The sequence below is a fragment of the Podarcis erhardii genome, assembly GCF_964252035.2.
Source record: "Podarcis erhardii genome assembly, chromosome: 5".
In the NCBI taxonomy this organism is placed as follows: domain Eukaryota; kingdom Metazoa; phylum Chordata; class Lepidosauria; order Squamata; family Lacertidae; genus Podarcis; species Podarcis erhardii.
In genome coordinates this window covers 59,171,154-59,188,315 of record NC_138509.1, presented here as the reverse complement: position 1 = coordinate 59,188,315, position 17,162 = coordinate 59,171,154, and the positions used below count along the sequence as shown (strand labels likewise).

The following is a 17,162-nucleotide window of genomic DNA, read 5'->3' as shown; positions in this document are numbered from 1 at the left end:
ACAGCTTGGGTGGCAAAGGCCTCCCGTAAACATGCCAGCTTCCCAGCACGCACAAGGGAAAAGAGCATCTCAACACCAGCTCTTTACTGGATTCTGCTAACATACAAGAGTTGCTGTTTTCTGTGCATCTGAGACTGACTTCCGGTCAGCATTTGGACATCCTGAGGAGCTGGGAGGAGGTCTGGTTCAGCTGCAGCGTTGGCAACCCATTGGCTGCCACCACCGGCTGTTGCTGAATCCACAAGGTTGCAGAGGTTAATTCAAGAGCAACTTGGCTGCGTGTAATTGCACACTGCACCATGTGATTTTTTTTAAAATAAAAAAGCCTTTAATAAGAAACTCAATGGCGGGCACTTGATCATCCTGGAGGGCCCATTGTAAAAGCTGCCACAGCTCCGTCCAGTCCCACAGAACCCAAGGGCACCACACTGCTCAGTGGTCTTCCTGCTGCCCACAGTGGAGGACGCAGCGCATCCAAGAAGGGCCGAGCCAACGTCATTTGGATATTGAGGGTTATGTTTCCATGGCACAACAAGTGGAACAGTGCCAAGTCTTTGGGCCGGATGCCCAGTGGCAGCTCTTGCAGAGGCACTGCCAACCCCAGCTCCACTGTTTCAGGGTCCCAGGGCAAGGCTTGCTGGGGCTTATTTGAGCACGTTTCCACCGCTCAGGAGTGCCCATGTTCTTGCTGCTTAGCCCAAAGGGAGCGGCAGAACTTTCCCCAATGCTGCCGAGCACAACCTGCCCGCCTGCAGCCAAGCCCCAGTCCTGCTCAGGCGAAGTCTCAAGGCATCTCTCCCCTTTCTCCTTGAGATGGTGCGGCCTCACTCACGTCCTTCCCAGGCATCTTCTCGTTGTTTCATCTCCAAGCGCTTCCGCTCTGCGAGGAGAAAAGGGGCAGGTGAAGCCATGGGGGATGCACTCTGCCAGCGTAGGAAAGCGCCACACTTGGAAGGTGCAGGGGACTGCAGCCTGTTAGAATTCCTGCTCCATGATTGCAGTCATGGGATTGTTGTCTATCACATGACGGTTTATGTTTTGACTCCACAGAGTGGCACTTCTCCGCAGCCTTGGCGCTTCCTCTCCCTCCTTCCTCCATCACCTCCCGCCCTTCCCAGCGCACCAGGCCTCTGCTCCTATGACACAGCACAACCACTTTCCTCAGCAAACTGTGGTTGCCTACCCTGCTGGCACTCAGAAAGCGTGTGCCCTGTGCTGACCTTGCTTCACGCCGCCGTCTCCTTCCTCCCATCTCAGCCGCACTGTGCCTGCCCCCTGACCAGCCTCTATCGGCAGTGCCATGCCATGTTCCAATGGGCTGTGTCTCACCTGTGCTAGGATCAGAAAGCCTGCCTGGTGACCCGAGGGGAAGGCTAGCGAGCGGAGAAGAGCAGGGAGACTGCAGAGTTGGCAGCTTCAATTAAAACAAATCACCTATTCCTATGCATGACTTACACTGCCTCCTGCAGCTGGCACTGGCTCCCAGTTCCGCATCCTGGAGCAGTAATCAGGATTGGAGCACCACCTAGTGCCCAAACCTGAGGATCACAGACCTGATGCCCCCTCATTTTACCATACAGCATTTTGGGAGAGCAATTGAGGAACGGGGCCAAGTATATGGGAGCGCCGCTGCTGGTGCCTCCTGTCTCATAAGCATCTGGCCGAAGCCATAAACTAATCTTCCAGCTTTTGTCCCTCGCAGCGCCATGGCAGAAAAATGGGCAAAAAAGAAAAAGAAAAAAGAATAAGAATCACTACTCTAATGTGGTCACAAAGAGGACATCTGCAAGGACAGTACAGTAAAAATATGAGAGCAGGGGGAGGCCTGGGCTGAACGAGGCTACAGTAACCTGGACATCATATGTATACAATGAGAAATCTGTTGCAGGAATTAGTCCAAAATGCTGTGTTCACAGGGCACACGCCATCATTGGCAGGGGTAATAGAGCTGGAAACGCTGCAGTGATTATTGGATTCAGATCCTATTCAAAATGCTAAAGTGAAAGCTATGGAGAAAAACAATTTTTAACAGCTTCTGATTATGCTGGGAATGTCAGAGAGACCCAGAGTAATCCATGCTTATACTCCAGTTTCAGAAAGAATGACAGAAGGTAATAGAGTCATTGTATGAGAGAAGCTTCCTCAGAAAACTAAATAGGAAGGGGCCAGGCTGTGCGGTGTGTGTGTGTGTGGAGTGGGGGCTGGAGAGGAGCAGGTGTAGGGGGGATAGAGGCTATATTAGAAACAGGAAAATCACGGGGAAATTTATCACCTGAACTGACAAACAACTATCAACACTTTTTTTTTAATGTGCAAAAAGCTTGTTGTTAAAGACATATACCTACAGTGACTAAAATATTTGCATTGTTAATTACCTGCACCTTCTTCTCCTGATTTTCACTGCTGCCTGAAGGGTCTTTGCAAGCTTAAAATACTGCATTTTGTTTCAAAAAGAGCAGCAGGATTTTTTAAAAAAGGCAAAGCCTAACTTGACCTCTCTAGGATGTACGGTGTGCTTCCTTGAGATCAGAGGCTATTCAGCTTCCCTCTTCAAGCCCAATCTTTGACAGTCTCTGGGGGGCATGATCCATCAGCTCTGCCCCCATCACCTGCTTCAATGAGAGGCCCTGCCTCATCCCACTTCCCTGAAATCTCTTCTTCCTTCCACATTTTAGGGCAGGGGTGAGTAGCCGGCAGCCCAAGCACTGCATGTGTCTGAAACAGATGGCAAGGTGGGGCGGGAGGACCAGGGGGAAGGAAAGTGGCAGAAAGAGAATACAGTGGTGCCCCACAAGACGAACGCCTCGGAAGACGAAAAACTCGCTAGACGAAGGAGTTTTTCGTTTTCTTAGCCACTTCGCAAGACGCATCTCCCTATGGGCTTGTTTCGCAAAACGAAGCTTGCCCCGCAAGCTCCGGGGATAGCGGGGAAGCGCAGCGCGTCTTCCCCGCTGTCCCCGGACCTCTTTTGAAGCAAGGGGTGGTGGGGAGAAGATCGCTTCTCCCCGTTGCCTGCCCCGCAATCTCCGGGGACAGAGGGGAAGGCGCGCGCCTTCCCCTCTGTCCCCGGACCTGGTAAAAGCAAGGGGCGGCGGGGAGAAGATTGCTTCCCCTCTGTCCCCGGAGATTGCGGGGCAGGCAACGGGGAGAAGCAATCTTCTCCCCGCCGCCCCTTGCTTTAAACAGGTCCAGGGACAGAGGGGAAGACACGCGCCTTCCCCTCTGTCCCCGGACAGTCTCCATAGGAACACATTGATTGATTTTCAATGCATTCCTATGGAAAACCATGCTTCGCAAGACGAAAAACTCGCAAGAAGAAAAAACTTGCGGAACGAATTAATTTCGTCTTGCGAGGCACCACTGTAGTGGGAGAGAATGAAAGAAAGAGAGAAAGAGAAAGAGAAAGAGAAAGAGAAAGAGAAAGAGAGAGCGCGAGAGAGAAGTGGTGCTCCCCACTTTTGGGTCAGGCTGCCTCCACTGCTGGCACACTGTCCCCAGCAGATCATCCCCAAGAGAATGTGGCTCTCAAAAGAAATAAAAGGTCCTTGTCTCCCTACAGCATATATTCCTGCAACAAAATCAGAGGCTCTGGATAAACTGAAAACGAACGTGGAAACCAAAGAGCTGCCAGCTCCTTTGCCCAACCTGCCAATCTGAAGTACAAGACAGATCTGAACATCTTCTAGACCACCTGCCCTGAAAGCCCATAGGCCTACTGTCAGGTTCCACTATATACAAAAGACTTTATTGATGTAATAGAATCAACTCAGCCCAGAGGGAGTCCTTGCCTGTGACTTTTAGTACCAACTAACCCTTTCACACCAATTCAATCCAGTTGCATCTTCCATAAAACTCCTCCACTTCTGAGCCAAGTCTGTGACCCTTGGTTCAACCTACTGCTACCCCTAGGGCAAATACTCGGTCGAATCAAAAGTCACATATCCATCAGGGTTAAGGGCCATATACCATAGGTACAACATGTGTGTGAATTTTAGTCTGGGCAGCCACTGGGGAGAGTGGGAGCTTTGTGGATTCCCATGAAGACTGGAGATGTCAAAATATCCCAGCTCAGAGGACTAGGAGGTTGGGAGCTGGTACCTGGAGGGACAAGATACTCCCTAACTACTCCTTTCTTAACAAAGGATGCTGAAGATGCGATTGATAGCTCTAAGACAGGAGCATAGCATCCTCAGGCTCCTACAAGATGCTCTGCAGTGGCCGGCTCCTGCTACCCAACAGAGCCCTCCCAGTCCTAACAGGAAATAATAGACACGTGGGGAATCTGAAAGGACCTCACTGATCTCATTACAGTTTCCAAACAAGTATGGCAAAGCTGCGCACTCCCCAGCCAGGCGGGCATGCTCCACCGCTGTTATCTAGCTGGTGCAGCTGAAGGGCAGGCGGAGAGCCAGCTGCCATCGCACTGGGAAGAGACAGGGCCCTTAATGGACACAATGAGCCCAGGACAGCAGCATGGCTGAGGCGGCAGCTCATCTGACCATGGGTCTCCTGTGCCTTGGAGAAAGCTGGTAGTGGTGGGGAAAGGGGGGAACAACCCCTTTCCCCAGCCAGGCCACCTGGTTCCCCCTTTGTTGTGCAGAGGATGCTTCCCTTAACGCTGTTCAGCCTTAGCAGGAGAAATTGGAAGGAGAGGGGAGGGCTAAGAGGGAACCCTTTCCCAGAATGCAACCTGACACCAAGGGTGATCCCCTCTCCTGTATCCCTGCATGTTTCCGCCCGGCACACTTGGTGCTTCTGTGACCTAGACATTGGCTGCCTAACAGACTCCCTCAGGTCCTCAGGCAGGCAGAGCTGTCTGTGTGACAGCAAGGAGAGTGAGCGAGCATGTGGTTGGTGTAGCTTACTTGCAACCCTGCCTGGAAGCAGAGAGCCAGACTCCCCAGAGACTCGCGGGACGTGGGTAGTGAGTGAGAGCAGGGAGGCCTGAGGCAGAGACATCGAGAAATCCCCCAGCATCCCTCGCTTGCACTCCACAGCACCGTAGCCTGGGCCACCTCTACAACACAACAACGTCAGCTCACGTCTTTCCCCACACCCTTAGGCTTACCTCGGGCTGCTTGCAGCTGCCTGCGTTCTGCTTCCCGCTCGGCCTTGCTCTGGTTGCTCCGCACGCCCAGGGCGCCTGTCACCAGTCTCCTGGCCAGAGCGGCTGAGGTCTCGGGGCGCTCTTTGGTTGGCTGCAGGAATTCTAGAGGAATTGGCAGAGGGAGGAGAACAGTCTCAGTGCTCAGAGTCAGGACTCCCATTGCTGGAAGGTGAGAGTATTTAGGCACTACATCAGCAGATGAGTCCTTTTCCAAAAGCACATATTAAAGGAAAAGAGACAAGGCAGGGAAGAGCATCACCCACAGCCTGGGCGCTGCCCTCTATCACATACAAAGGAGGATAGCAGAGGAGGCTGAGAGCACCCCTGATGGTCAGGAAAATGGGAGTGGAAGGAGCTGTTAAAGGGATCTGCCATGGGCAAGAGACACATGGGAGCAATGGGGTGACAGTGTGTGGGGGGGAAACACTGGCTGGATGGGGTATGCAGGGCTGCACTGTTGCCTGCCTGACTCTTCTCTCCTGTGTGTCACACACCCACAAAGCTACATTGCAAACAGGCCATGTGACACTGGAAATGTTTTGAATTGTTTTAAATATCTACTTCTAATGTTATCTATTATTCACGATTTTAATGTGTTTAATTTTCTGTATTTTTTTTTGTAAACCGCGTAGCAGATTCTACTTTCAATATTAATTTTGTTACTTTATTTTTTTAATGCACCTTTCAATTCCCTGGGTGTTGCCCTAGGAAGCCAACCAGACTTCTTGTTATTCTCAGCCCCGATGAGATGCAAGCGTGCTCAGGGACTAGGGCAGCCGGCAGGAACCCAAAGCGGGGCAACCCATTCTTATTGATTCCACTGTTACAGTTAACAAGCCCTGATCGGTGCTAGCAGGAGAACTTCCACTGGTTTAAACTGCAGCTGCTTCCCTGGAAAGGTGGTTGTAGGATTTGGGAAGCCCAATGTTCGTGTGAGAGAGAGACTTCCAGCAGACCAGGTTTCATAAGCAGTTGTGCTGAAGAACCAGTGCTCATCAGCACATGAGAGGAGCAGAGATGGAGGGTCCAAGTGGTTGGGTGGGGCTGTTGAAGCCCTACAACTATGGCTACCTACAATGATCCGGGATAATCTCTGCAAGGTAAGAATGCATAGCGCAGCTATGAGCTACAGGCTGGAAGATGCTCAGCACCCCAGGCATTTAATCTCTTTCTTCTGGACTCACCAGAAAAGGCTCGGGCCTTGGTCTTTGCAGCTCGCGTGGCCTGGGACAGCGGACGGGTTTTCACCATCAAGTGCTTGGTGCTGAGAGCATCTCGGGCTGCGAGAAGAGAAGCAGGTATCATACGGGGAAGTAGACTCCCTTGGCAGTGAATGCATTAGACAGGCCATCCCCACCAGGTACCAAGACAGCCGCTTCCTGTTGCCCAGTCAAGCCCTGCTGAAAAGCAAGCCTCACCTGTGATGGGACTGGAGAAGATCCCCAGGGCGTGTGTGTCATCCACCCATTTAATGTCAAAGCCTTTTTTCCTGGAGAGCAGAAAAGAGAAATATGGGGACATCAGGGTACTTGGAGGGGGTGTGCAGAGGAAGAAAAAAAAAACAATTGTGTGCAGTCCTGGGGGGAGGGGAGCTCAAGAGGGGGTGCAGGGCTAGGGAGAGTTGGAAGGATGCCTGGTGGGTAGTGATGCCAGAGCATGCCTGGGCATCTTTGGAACAAGACTGGGCTTTGCATCTCTGAGCCAGGGGGCACATCTGGATCCAGGTCTAAGGACTCACAGAAGTCAGGAGGCCATGGAAGGGAAAGCTCTAGGTGAAGGGAGCCATTACCCCCAGCCCTGCCTGCTGGGGGTGATCCACACCCAAGGAGAAGGTGTGACATGGGACATAGAATCGCAGAGTTGGAAGGAGCCACAAGGGCCCTCTAGTCCAACACAACGGGGACAAATGGCTCACTGGTAGATGCAGAAGACGCGCAGCAGGTCCTCGGTGCGAAACTCCGCTGGGAAGTCATAGATCTCAATGACGTGTGGCATCTCAGAGTCACTCAAGTCCAAGTCAGCCGGGGTGTAGTTGTAGTAGTCAAAGCGTGGTTCCTGTAGCCCCGCAGGGTGTGGCCTGTGGGGAGAAAGCTGGAGGGAGGAGAGAGGAAAGCAGTGAGGGGTGGCGAGCTGCAGCAGCAGCAGCAGCAGTGCAAGGCCCTCAGCCTCTTGCCCCTTCCCCCAAAGCAGCCCAGGCCACTGGTGGGGCACCCCCACCCCAATGCCATTTCAGGGAGCTCATCCTGATCCCCCCCACACCACCTCTGAAACGACAGCCAGGCGCTGCCTCTGACTGCTGAGTGCCGTGGTGCATCTCAGCCCCTGAGCCCTTCTGGCAGCCCTGGAGCGGGTGCGCTGGCTGATTGATGAAGCCGTGGGCTCGTGTTGCGGAGAAGGATTGATGGCCCACGGGAGATTGGGAGTTATTGATCAGGTGCCTCCTGCTGCTTGCATACTTTCCCCATTAACCGTTTCGCCAGGCTCCCTCATTCTTTTCAGGGGAGGAAGCTTGAGTGGGTGTCCAGCTCCCCAGCAGCAGTCTTCCTGCCTGCTCCGCGGAAGGGCGTTGATGGCACCCAAGCCAAGGAAGCTGAAAAACCCAGCTTACAGAGCAGGCATGGCAGCCCCCACTCCCCATGGCTAAGCAGCTGAAGCTAGAAGAAGTGTGGGACAGAAATAAAAGGGGTGATTGGGTTCAGACACAGGTGGGAGAAGACCTGGGCCCATGTTTACTTGTGGTAGCTATTGCCCCAGTGAACTCTGGGCCAGAAAAATATATGAATTGCGGAACAGTTGAGAATAATGACAGACAGCAGCCAGAGATTTTTTATTCTTTTTAAGACAGGCTCAGGGAGGAGACAGGTGTGCTGGGACCCGGCTCCCGGGATGCTGTGCACACCTGCACCCCAAAATCAAACAAGAGAGCGGGAGAATGAAGCAGGCTGATCTCACACTGCTCCTAAGGGAAACAAATTACGCTGTGATTACTAACACACTCTAGATGTGAGGTTGCCCTTGAAAACTTTTCAGAAACCACAGCTGGTGCAAAATGCTGAAGCCAGAATAATGTCTGGTGTCTGCTTTTCTGGCCATATTACACTGGCCTTGTTTAAATTGCAGCGGCTTTCAATTCATTTTCAGACCCAATTCAAGGAGTTGGTTATTATCAATAAAGCCCTAAATGGCTTTGGGCCAGGATATATGAAGGCCTGCCTCCCCTCACATGAACTTGCCCATCAGTTGTAGTCATCTTCCGAGGCCCTGTTCTGTATTCCACTGACAACATATGTGCATTTATTTATTTAGAGCTTTTATTTTCATCCCATTCTTTGGCTATAAAAAGCTCCCAGAACAGCTTATAAGTCGCTAAACAAAGATTTCTCTGCACTCAAGACACATCACAAAAGGGAAATGGATTGGGAGGGATGAGAAAATAAGCAAACTCAGGGTCAACTTGTTTGTTTACAAGCAGTTCCAATGGTGGAGGGCATTGTCTTTTAGATGGGCAGTTAAGAAGGTTTTATTTCATCTGGATTTTAGTGTATATCTATTCTGGATGTTTTATTTTGGCTTTTTAAATGCTTACTAGTTTTAACTGCAGCGAGACTTTAACAGCTGTAAACCACCTTGGAGGATTTGCAAGAACCAAAAGCCAAAATGCAAACACGGCTCCTTCCCTTGCAAAAGCGGGGAGGGAAGAGACTCAGGCCTCTGGGAACACCGCGAAATGCTGGCAGATCTCATGTCTCCAGGTCTGCAACATCATGGCCTAATGAACAACGACCCTTCACTGAATTGCTTAGCCTGACCACTCAGCTCCCCTCCATACGTGTGCCTTGGCAAACCTTTACCCCCAAAGTCAACCATCATAGCTGCTGGGAGACTGAAAGCTGGATGCAGCTCTCCTAGGGAAACACACTTGTGCTAGGTCCCTAAGCAGCACAGCTCCGCACTCATCCTGTGGGCAAGGGAGTCTATAATTCAGCCAGACTCTGTCTGCTTCCCCAAGTACCTGTACCAACAGAAGCCACGGCTGTACAGGGAAAGTCTATAAATTCCAGCTACTTCGGTCAATAAAAGACAGCAATTCAGATAATTTCTTCGGGAAAGTGAATTTGTGGGTGGGTGGAGCACAGAAGAACGAGCTGGCGAATCAGGGAGGAAGAGGTGGATCTGCAGCAAGAGGGACAGGATGGAGTGTGTGCCTCGGTGGATTTAACAGGATCCAAGCTATTAACTTGATCGTTAAGGAACCTAAGCGAACTACACTCGGTCGCAGCGGGAGCTGGCCAAGAAATGCTTGAGGGAGCAGCCTCTCATAACATTAAGTGGCATGGCAGAACTTCAGAGATGATGGAGAGCACACTGCATGAGCACCCCTGACCTTCACAAACCACTGGGTGCAGCAGAAGGCACACTGAGGGCCAGGAGCTGCCTGCCTCGCAAGGGTGGCGACAATCCATGCACAATGCACAACATGTACAAACCTTCCCACAAAGCCTGCTCGTCTCTGCACACAACTTCAGGCTTGACTGATGTGAGCCGGCTCTGCAGCGACAAAGTGCACACATGTTTCGGGGCAGCGCAGTGGGGAACACGGCACCGCATTCTTACAAATATGCTTGCAATGGTTTGCGCAGGGAAAAAGCGAGCCCATTAATGGGCTTCCTGTCTTGGGTTGCTTACAGGAACAGTGCGCCCTCGTGCCGCATTAACACAGTCCCAGCCTCCTGCTCGCAGTCTCCTTCCCAGAGATCGCTAATGTTCAGATGTTGTCCTGTGCTGGGAAAGCTTCTGCTGGCGGATGCACAGGCAGCAAGGAGCAAGAGGACACAGGAAATGAAGACTGTCTGCCACGGCTCAACGCTCTCCAAAGATTTATCCACGCTGCTGCGCTGACTCCCGCTCGCTCGCTCAGCTTTTGAGACGGAGAAGACAGTCAACATGCGGCGGGGGGAGAGTGAAGCACAGTGGCAGAGGCTGGAGGAGTCTTATAGAGATAAAAGCGTGTAAGGCAAGAGGCAGAAACGTGTGCCCGTGACAGCCTGCTCTAGCACATCCCTCCCTTTTGCAGACAGGGCTGGCTAGTTACAGAACTGGCCAGTTTAGCCAAAAGTAATCCTCCCAGAAACACTGTATTACCAGCTATTGCATATTTTCCACGGATGACTGAAAAAAGCACATCACACGGCACACACATTGGCCTCTCAGGTGCGCAGCCTGCAAGGACAGCTGGGTTGCTGGTCAGTGCTGGGCACCCAAACTAGACAAGTAATGGCCTTCAAAACAACAGAATGAATTATTTCCACATTTTTCATTGCATGTTAAAGTTTTCATTCTGATTTGGGAAGGATCATATTTTCTTCTTCTTCTTCTTCTTTTGAGTGAAGGGAGACAGGTTGGACTGGACCAAAAGAAACAGGAGGGATGGATCGAATAGCCTTTTGGTGGTCCCTTCCAACTTTGTGAAATGAAAATGAAAGAATCCACTCTAGACTTCAGGGCCACGAGGATCGAGGGCCCGGTCCCAGAGCAAGACCACCACCCCCCCAGTCATTGAAAACAGGGTGTTCCAAAAAGGCTTCGCAGATTCCCAAACAGGAACCAGCAGCAGTGGTTTCTAGGTAGTGAGGAAATGCCCAAGGCCTGTGCCAGAAGAAGGCAACTCTCAAACATCTGCACAGGGCCTGAACATAAGCCCTTACCCTGATCCCCAGGCAAGCCTGCACAGAAGCATTTACTCCCAACTCCACTCTTACACACAGAGAATTAAGCAAACACATCTCACCTGCAGCTCAGCACCGACACACAAGCCATAACATCAACTCATGCAAAGCACCCTCTTTTGTGTATGCCAAGATCTGATCGCTCTCATTCTAAATCCCACTTTCACACACCTGAATCTCAGCGCAACACTCCTCCTATGCAACGAAATGAGTTATACTGACCTTGGTACGAGAAACTAGAGTAAGTTTTTCACCAGGGAAAGCAATAGCAGAGGAACAGCTCTATTTAGTCACGAGCTGTTTTCCCCCTCCTTCCATTTTTATCTCACCATATTCTTCTTTTCTTAAAACACAAGCAGGAGGATATAGATATGTGCATATCTGCATCAGCACAGTCACTAGGCTGGAGCTGCAGAAAGGAAGCCAGACTCTGAGCTTTGCAGGAATCTTGCCTGTGAATTTTCACTGCCACATTTCTCCAGCGCCCAGAGATTTTCTGATACCCGGACTCTGGGGACATTCATAGTTTAAAGGAGAAGCATTTTCACCAAGGACGGGATCTTCCTGTAGTATTTTAAAAACACTCCAGGGAACAATTTACTGCAGGACAGGTGCAGGGGCATGTCCCAAAGTAAATATTATTAAACGCTCAGGAGAAATTGCTAATGTGGATGGACCCTCCATCAGAGATATTGGCCGGCATCACTCACAAATTCTGCTGCTGATATTCGCACGAGGAGCAGCACAGCTCACACCACATCCCAGAATCTGTCACTGTAGGCAACCCAAGTCCTGTCTTATCCACACAAAATCTTGTACCTCATTAAAGCGATACAAGCTTTTGTGTAATTGGTCTCCACAAAAGTCTCATGCTGTCCCTTGTCCCGGCCATCGTCCCGCCTTCTCTCTTTCATTATCAGAACTCTTTTCTTCCTCAAGGTGAATTTCCAGCACTGTGCCCATTTGCCGGGGCATTCTTCAGCTATATCAACTCATTTTTCTTAGCAGACAGTAAATCTTGTGTCAGAACTATGTGATTCTAGAGATTCCAGCTATTTCACAAGGTTCTCAGCTTTTTAGGGTCGGGAGGAATCATAGCTGATAAATGGACTGGGTGAAAAATATATGTGAGTATATTCGTGCAATCACATGTAGTTCAGTGCTCATTAAGATAAATATGACAAGCCCGGTGTTCATTAAGATAAATATGAAAAGCCCAAACTACAATTCTAGGAGGGGAATGAATAAAAAGAGCCTCCTGGATCAGGTCAATGGCCCATCTAGTCCAGCATCCTGATCTCACAGTGGCCAACCAGATGCTCGTGGGAAACCCAAGCACAAGGACACTCTCCCCTCCTGCAGTTTATTCTGAAGCTTTATTGCCTCTGACTGCGGAGGCAGAGCACATCCATTGTGGGTAGAAGCCCAGCTCTCAGTGAACACACACATTTATTTATATTTTATTTAACAAAATGCACATACAGTATTGCTTGATTGTAAGAAGACCCTCGAAATGGTTTACAAAGGGGGGGGGGAGAGTCAAAGGTTTGTTCTGGTATAGTGAAAAGAGACTGCTGACACGGCCTGGCGCTCCACAAAGGTTTTGAACTACAGCTTCCACCAGCCAGTATGCCTGCGCTGGCTGAGTCTTATAGGAGTTGTAGTTCTAAGCATCTGAAGGACATCAGGTTGGGGAAATCAATGCCTCCACAATTATTACATGATATTCTGCATCACTGCACCATCTACATTTATATTTTTTTTGCCCGCAAGTACAAAACAAAATTGCGTCTCCATTTTTTTAAAAAAATGGCTAAAAGCCAACTGCTCAAGTTCATTCCTCACTGTGGCAAATGGAAATTCTGGGGTTCTCTGAGCGTGGCACTGTTACGAAAGATGCAGCTGCAATTGTGTTTAAGAAATATGTAAACCACATTAAGACCCCCCCTCACCCCGCCCTAAAGAGCCTAAGTCATCCCCTTAGCCTGCCCTAATGCAACACTGAGCCTTTCGCCAGAGTATCGACTCCCGAGACCTCACCTTCATTCTCTCAACTCTGCAGTCTACACCTTCCTCCAAGTGGTTACTTGTGAGATAATTGAAAGGAAATTATCCCTGACTTTTCTAAAATTAGTGCTTTCTAATGCAGGCAGTTTACTGGTATCAGCTCTCTGATGAAAGCAGGCACAGAGTTTGTTTAAACAAAGCAAAGCGATTTCATAATGCAGAATTCACAATGCTACAAATAGGTCATGCCCACAACTAGGCATATCCATGCGGTCAGGCCTTTGGGATTGGAGGCAAAAGCACAGAGAAGCTCTCTGGCCACAGGATTCGTCCGCTGGTTGCTCCTCTATTTCTGTCCAAGCCCAGCCATGCTATTGCCCTACTGTTCTCCCTCTGGGGACACCAGTGCAGCAGATCCAGCCTTACGGAAGAAGGAAAGCAGACCTAAAGTAGATCATCTAGATTCCTTCCTCACCACACCCGCTTTCCTTGTGTCTTTCAGGATACAAACATTTCCACCCAGCAGTATCCCGAGCATCGTAGCTGCAGAAACATGTGAACATCCAGTAAACCCTGAAAATTTTCCTTTGCAGCAGGATTCATTTATATGAGCCTAGGAGTCATGGAGGTTGTCTATGCGCCTTGATATGCAAGACCAGCACCATACAGAGACTGAGCCACACATGTGCAGCAAAATCGGTTTGGAGACAATTCTGTTCCTGCTACACCTTCAACACCTATGAAGACAAGTTCTGCTTGGTGTGCTGTCACTTCTGCACAGGAGTGCAATGGGTAGCCTGTGCACAGACTGCACGATCCGGCCTCACTTTCAACTGGCCAGTCACCTGCCAGAAAGGGAGATTTAATTTCCTTGCCGTTAACTGACTGGAATAAGCAGCAGTGAACCCAAAGCTACTTCCTGTAAAAGCTGCCCCCATGGAGTTTTAACAGCTTCCATTACCAGGAGTTTAGGATGGTTTATGAGCTAACCCTTGGTAATGAGCCTGCTTAGTTAATTTCAATGGTTCGCCGGAGCTATTAGCAAGCCGAATCCATTCAGATCAACCCCCGGCTCCTAAGCAGGCCTGAATGCACATCGCAGCAATATTAGGACACTTTGTTACTTTAGGTACTATTGTGTCACTCCAAAAGTACAGGGTTTATGGTATTGATTTAAGCTTTAATAAGGGGCTCTCAGCCATCCAGCCGACACAGTGCTTTCCTCATAAACGGAAGGCAAGGCTGCACGCTCCCCGTGCTGAGCTACTCATCGCAACACATTTCGCGCTATTCTTGCAGGGCGATATGCTAACAAGCCAGAGCCAATTAAAAACCTGCCATTTCCATGAAACTTCACGGTACGTCTCTGCACGCCTCGTGGTCATCATGAAGGCTCTGCTTCGTGGCAACGCAGCCGTCGTGCAGAGGAACTTCTGCCTGCCTTATTTTACGCATTTTATTATATCCAGTCAGCCAAGAGAGTTTGGCAAGCGTTGCGGAGTTCAAGGTGTTGGGGAGTTCTCAAGCCAATTGCTGTGCTCCTCTTGTTTAATGGTTTCTCAAGCACCACTTCTGTTGGAGACTTCCACGGACTACTAGGCCGTTCGTGGTGTTTCTTTTGAGTCCTCCTCTAGCCTCATGACAGAATACATGCGACCATCTCCCCACAATCATCAAAGGGGACAGAAATCGGCTCAACCCAGAAAGTGTCATCATCATGCGTTAACTTTGCAAAAGCTTTCTCCAAACCCTCCAACTCTCATCATGACTTCATAAAGAAACAACTTAGTAGCTCCCATGCCTCTGGTGAAAAGCTTCAAAGTGTGCAGGCAATCTGTACTAAATGCTCAAAAAACAGAGTAGAACTCAGGCTCTCTGTCTCTGCTGCTCACCAGTTTCCCGTCCCTGTACATACAGAGACCCAATGTGGCTTCTCTCTCCTCTCCCTCCAAAAGAATGGAAATGTTTCAATAAATGGAATCTAAAAACTGAAATCAGGACAACCTACAGATTTAAACTGGTGTGTGTGTGTGTGTGTGTGTGTGTGTGTGTGTGTGTGTGTGTAAAAATCAGTTTACTCCAAGAATAGAGGCTTGGAGTTTCCAACAGAAAATTTGAAATCTCTTGCTTATGGTATGACCTTCTGGGAAAGGGCATCAGATAAATATTGAGATTGAAAGAGAAAGAGAAGGCGAGAAACAAAGCACAAAGCTACAGAATAAAGGCATTGCAGGCACACCAGCTCAGCCAGCCATGCAGGACCTCAAAACTAAAAATGCATTCTCCGTAAACCGGCTGTGTCACGTGCTCCCCAGCATGCAACCATCTCCCGCCACCATGTCTCATGACACCCAGCTCCAGGAAAAGTCCACAGAGAGTACTCACCCCCGCCAGTAAATGCGGATCCAGGCAGTCACCATCGTCATTAAACAGAGCATCCCAGCTCTCATCTGCCACGCTGTCAGCCTCATTGCCGGTTGCCGGATCAATGCTGGTTCCAGCAGGCTCCTCGCTCCATCCAGCTTCTTCGCCTGCCTTGGCTTCAGACGGATGACACCACCTCATGCCCACATCCCCATGGCTTGGCTTTTGCACTGAGGCATTCCCTGAGAGAGCTCCTGCTCTCTCCATGACTCTCTCTGCGCTGCACGCCGCCTTCTTTGAGGCACATCCCAGTGACTGGCCAGCAGCCTCCCTTCCTTCAGCGCTTTGCTCTCCCATGCCCAACGTCGCTTCTCCTGTTGCCGGTGCAGCCTCGGCCCCAGAGACATCGCCTTTGCACCGACAGGTGTGATGGGAAATGCTGCCTCCCTCCTCGTGTTCCCTGCCACACCTTTGCCCCACTTCATCCTCCAAGACACAACTGGGGTGACAATCTCTTGTCCCATAGTCACTATCTGAACAGTTACAGCCTGCACCCACCCCTGAACCACCTGCCTCAATTAAAGGGCTCTCATCCCTGTTTCCAGACACATTATCAAAGCTCACTCCAATCTGATCAGACATGTGTTCAACTGCATGACTGGGAATGCTACTCTCATTCTCCTCGCCATGCTCTAGTGTGCTCTGCTTGTTGGCTTCTGCCCGAGCAGCGACGCTCCCGTTTGCGTCTTTGATGCCACTGCCTTCCTTTGGTTCTGTCTGATCTGGAACTTTATTGGCCGTATAGTCTAACATGCTACTGTCACTCATCTCTGTCGGATTGGAGTTGCTCTTATCGGTGCCTTCACGTCCACCAGGCTCAACTGTCTCAGGGCAAACCAACGTGTTTCCCTTGCCTGCATCTGTTGGATCAGACACTCCCTCACCTGCACATGCCAAGAGGCAATCCTCATGTGCCCCTGGGCCACCTGGAACCCCCTCAGCTAAACTTCCAGACACATCACCCTCACTTACTCCAGCTGGTTCTGAGTCACCTTGGCTCGCGGGCGCCATTGTGCTTTCCCTGCTGGCCAACAGGCCACCATCACCCACCTCTCCCTCATCCGAGAGCCTCTCGCTGCTGGATGTCTGCACACCCCCTTCACTCAGCCCTACCTGGTCTGTGAGGAGTGTTCCTGCCTGCTTGCTCACGCCAGTGTGGGGAGTCCTTTGCAAAGAGATAGCGTCCTGCTCTGCTGACGGACACACGTGCTGCTCCTCCCAAGAGCAGTCTACCTCGTTACGCCTTGGCTGAAGCCGGAGCTCGGCCATCCTCCACAATAGATTAGTATGAGAGAGGGCAGTGCAGGACTCTGCGGGACGGCTGGGCAGTGCAGAGGGAGTTGTGGCTAGGAAGCTGGAGGAAGCGGGCAGTCTGTGTGACTCAGCCTTCTGCTGGGACCCTTTCCGAGCCTTTGGCCTTGTGCAGAAGGCACTGCTATAGCTCCCACCTTGGGATGAGGTTCCTCTTGGTTCTCTGGGCGCATCCACTCCATCCCGGTCCTCGTGAAACAGGCCTCTCCCAGCTCTGGGACTCAGCCTTCCCTCACATCCTTTGGTGATCTCCTTCCCTGAGGAGCAGGAGAGGCTCCCCTCACTCCCGAGTCTGGTGGCTAATGAGGTGCTAGTTTTTGAGCCGGCCGTCTCGCGTAGAGCTCTGGGGACGTACAGGGCCTTGTCTGGCTTCTTGGGCCGTATCCGAGTCCTCTCCGTATCTGGCTGCATAGTGCTGCCAAGATCTGTAAGAGAGGAAAGAAATCAGTCGAGTGAGCAGAGCAATGTAGCCCTACATAGGTGTTTGGGGAAGCAGGGAGGGGAGGATAACCTGGAAACAGCAGCACAATCTGCCTTTTACAGAGCAGAAATAGTCTACAGCCAGGGGAAGGCAGAGGTGGAACTAG

At 50.7% G+C, this 17,162-nt stretch overlaps 1 protein-coding gene across 1 annotated transcript in view; it reads right to left on the bottom strand.

The window, feature by feature from the left end:
- Positions 1-305: 305 nt before the first annotated feature.
- R3HCC1L (R3H domain and coiled-coil containing 1 like) overlaps positions 306-17,162 on the bottom strand; it is a 35,347-nt gene continuing 18,490 nt past the window's right edge. Inside the window, 6 exon segments of the mRNA XM_081863864.1 lie at positions 306-880; positions 5,069-5,209; positions 6,292-6,387; positions 6,526-6,596; positions 7,023-7,198; positions 15,226-17,000. Of these exon segments, the coding sequence (XP_081719990.1) occupies positions 825-880; positions 5,069-5,209; positions 6,292-6,387; positions 6,526-6,596; positions 7,023-7,198; positions 15,226-17,000 (2,315 nt within the window). The 3' untranslated portion in view covers positions 306-824.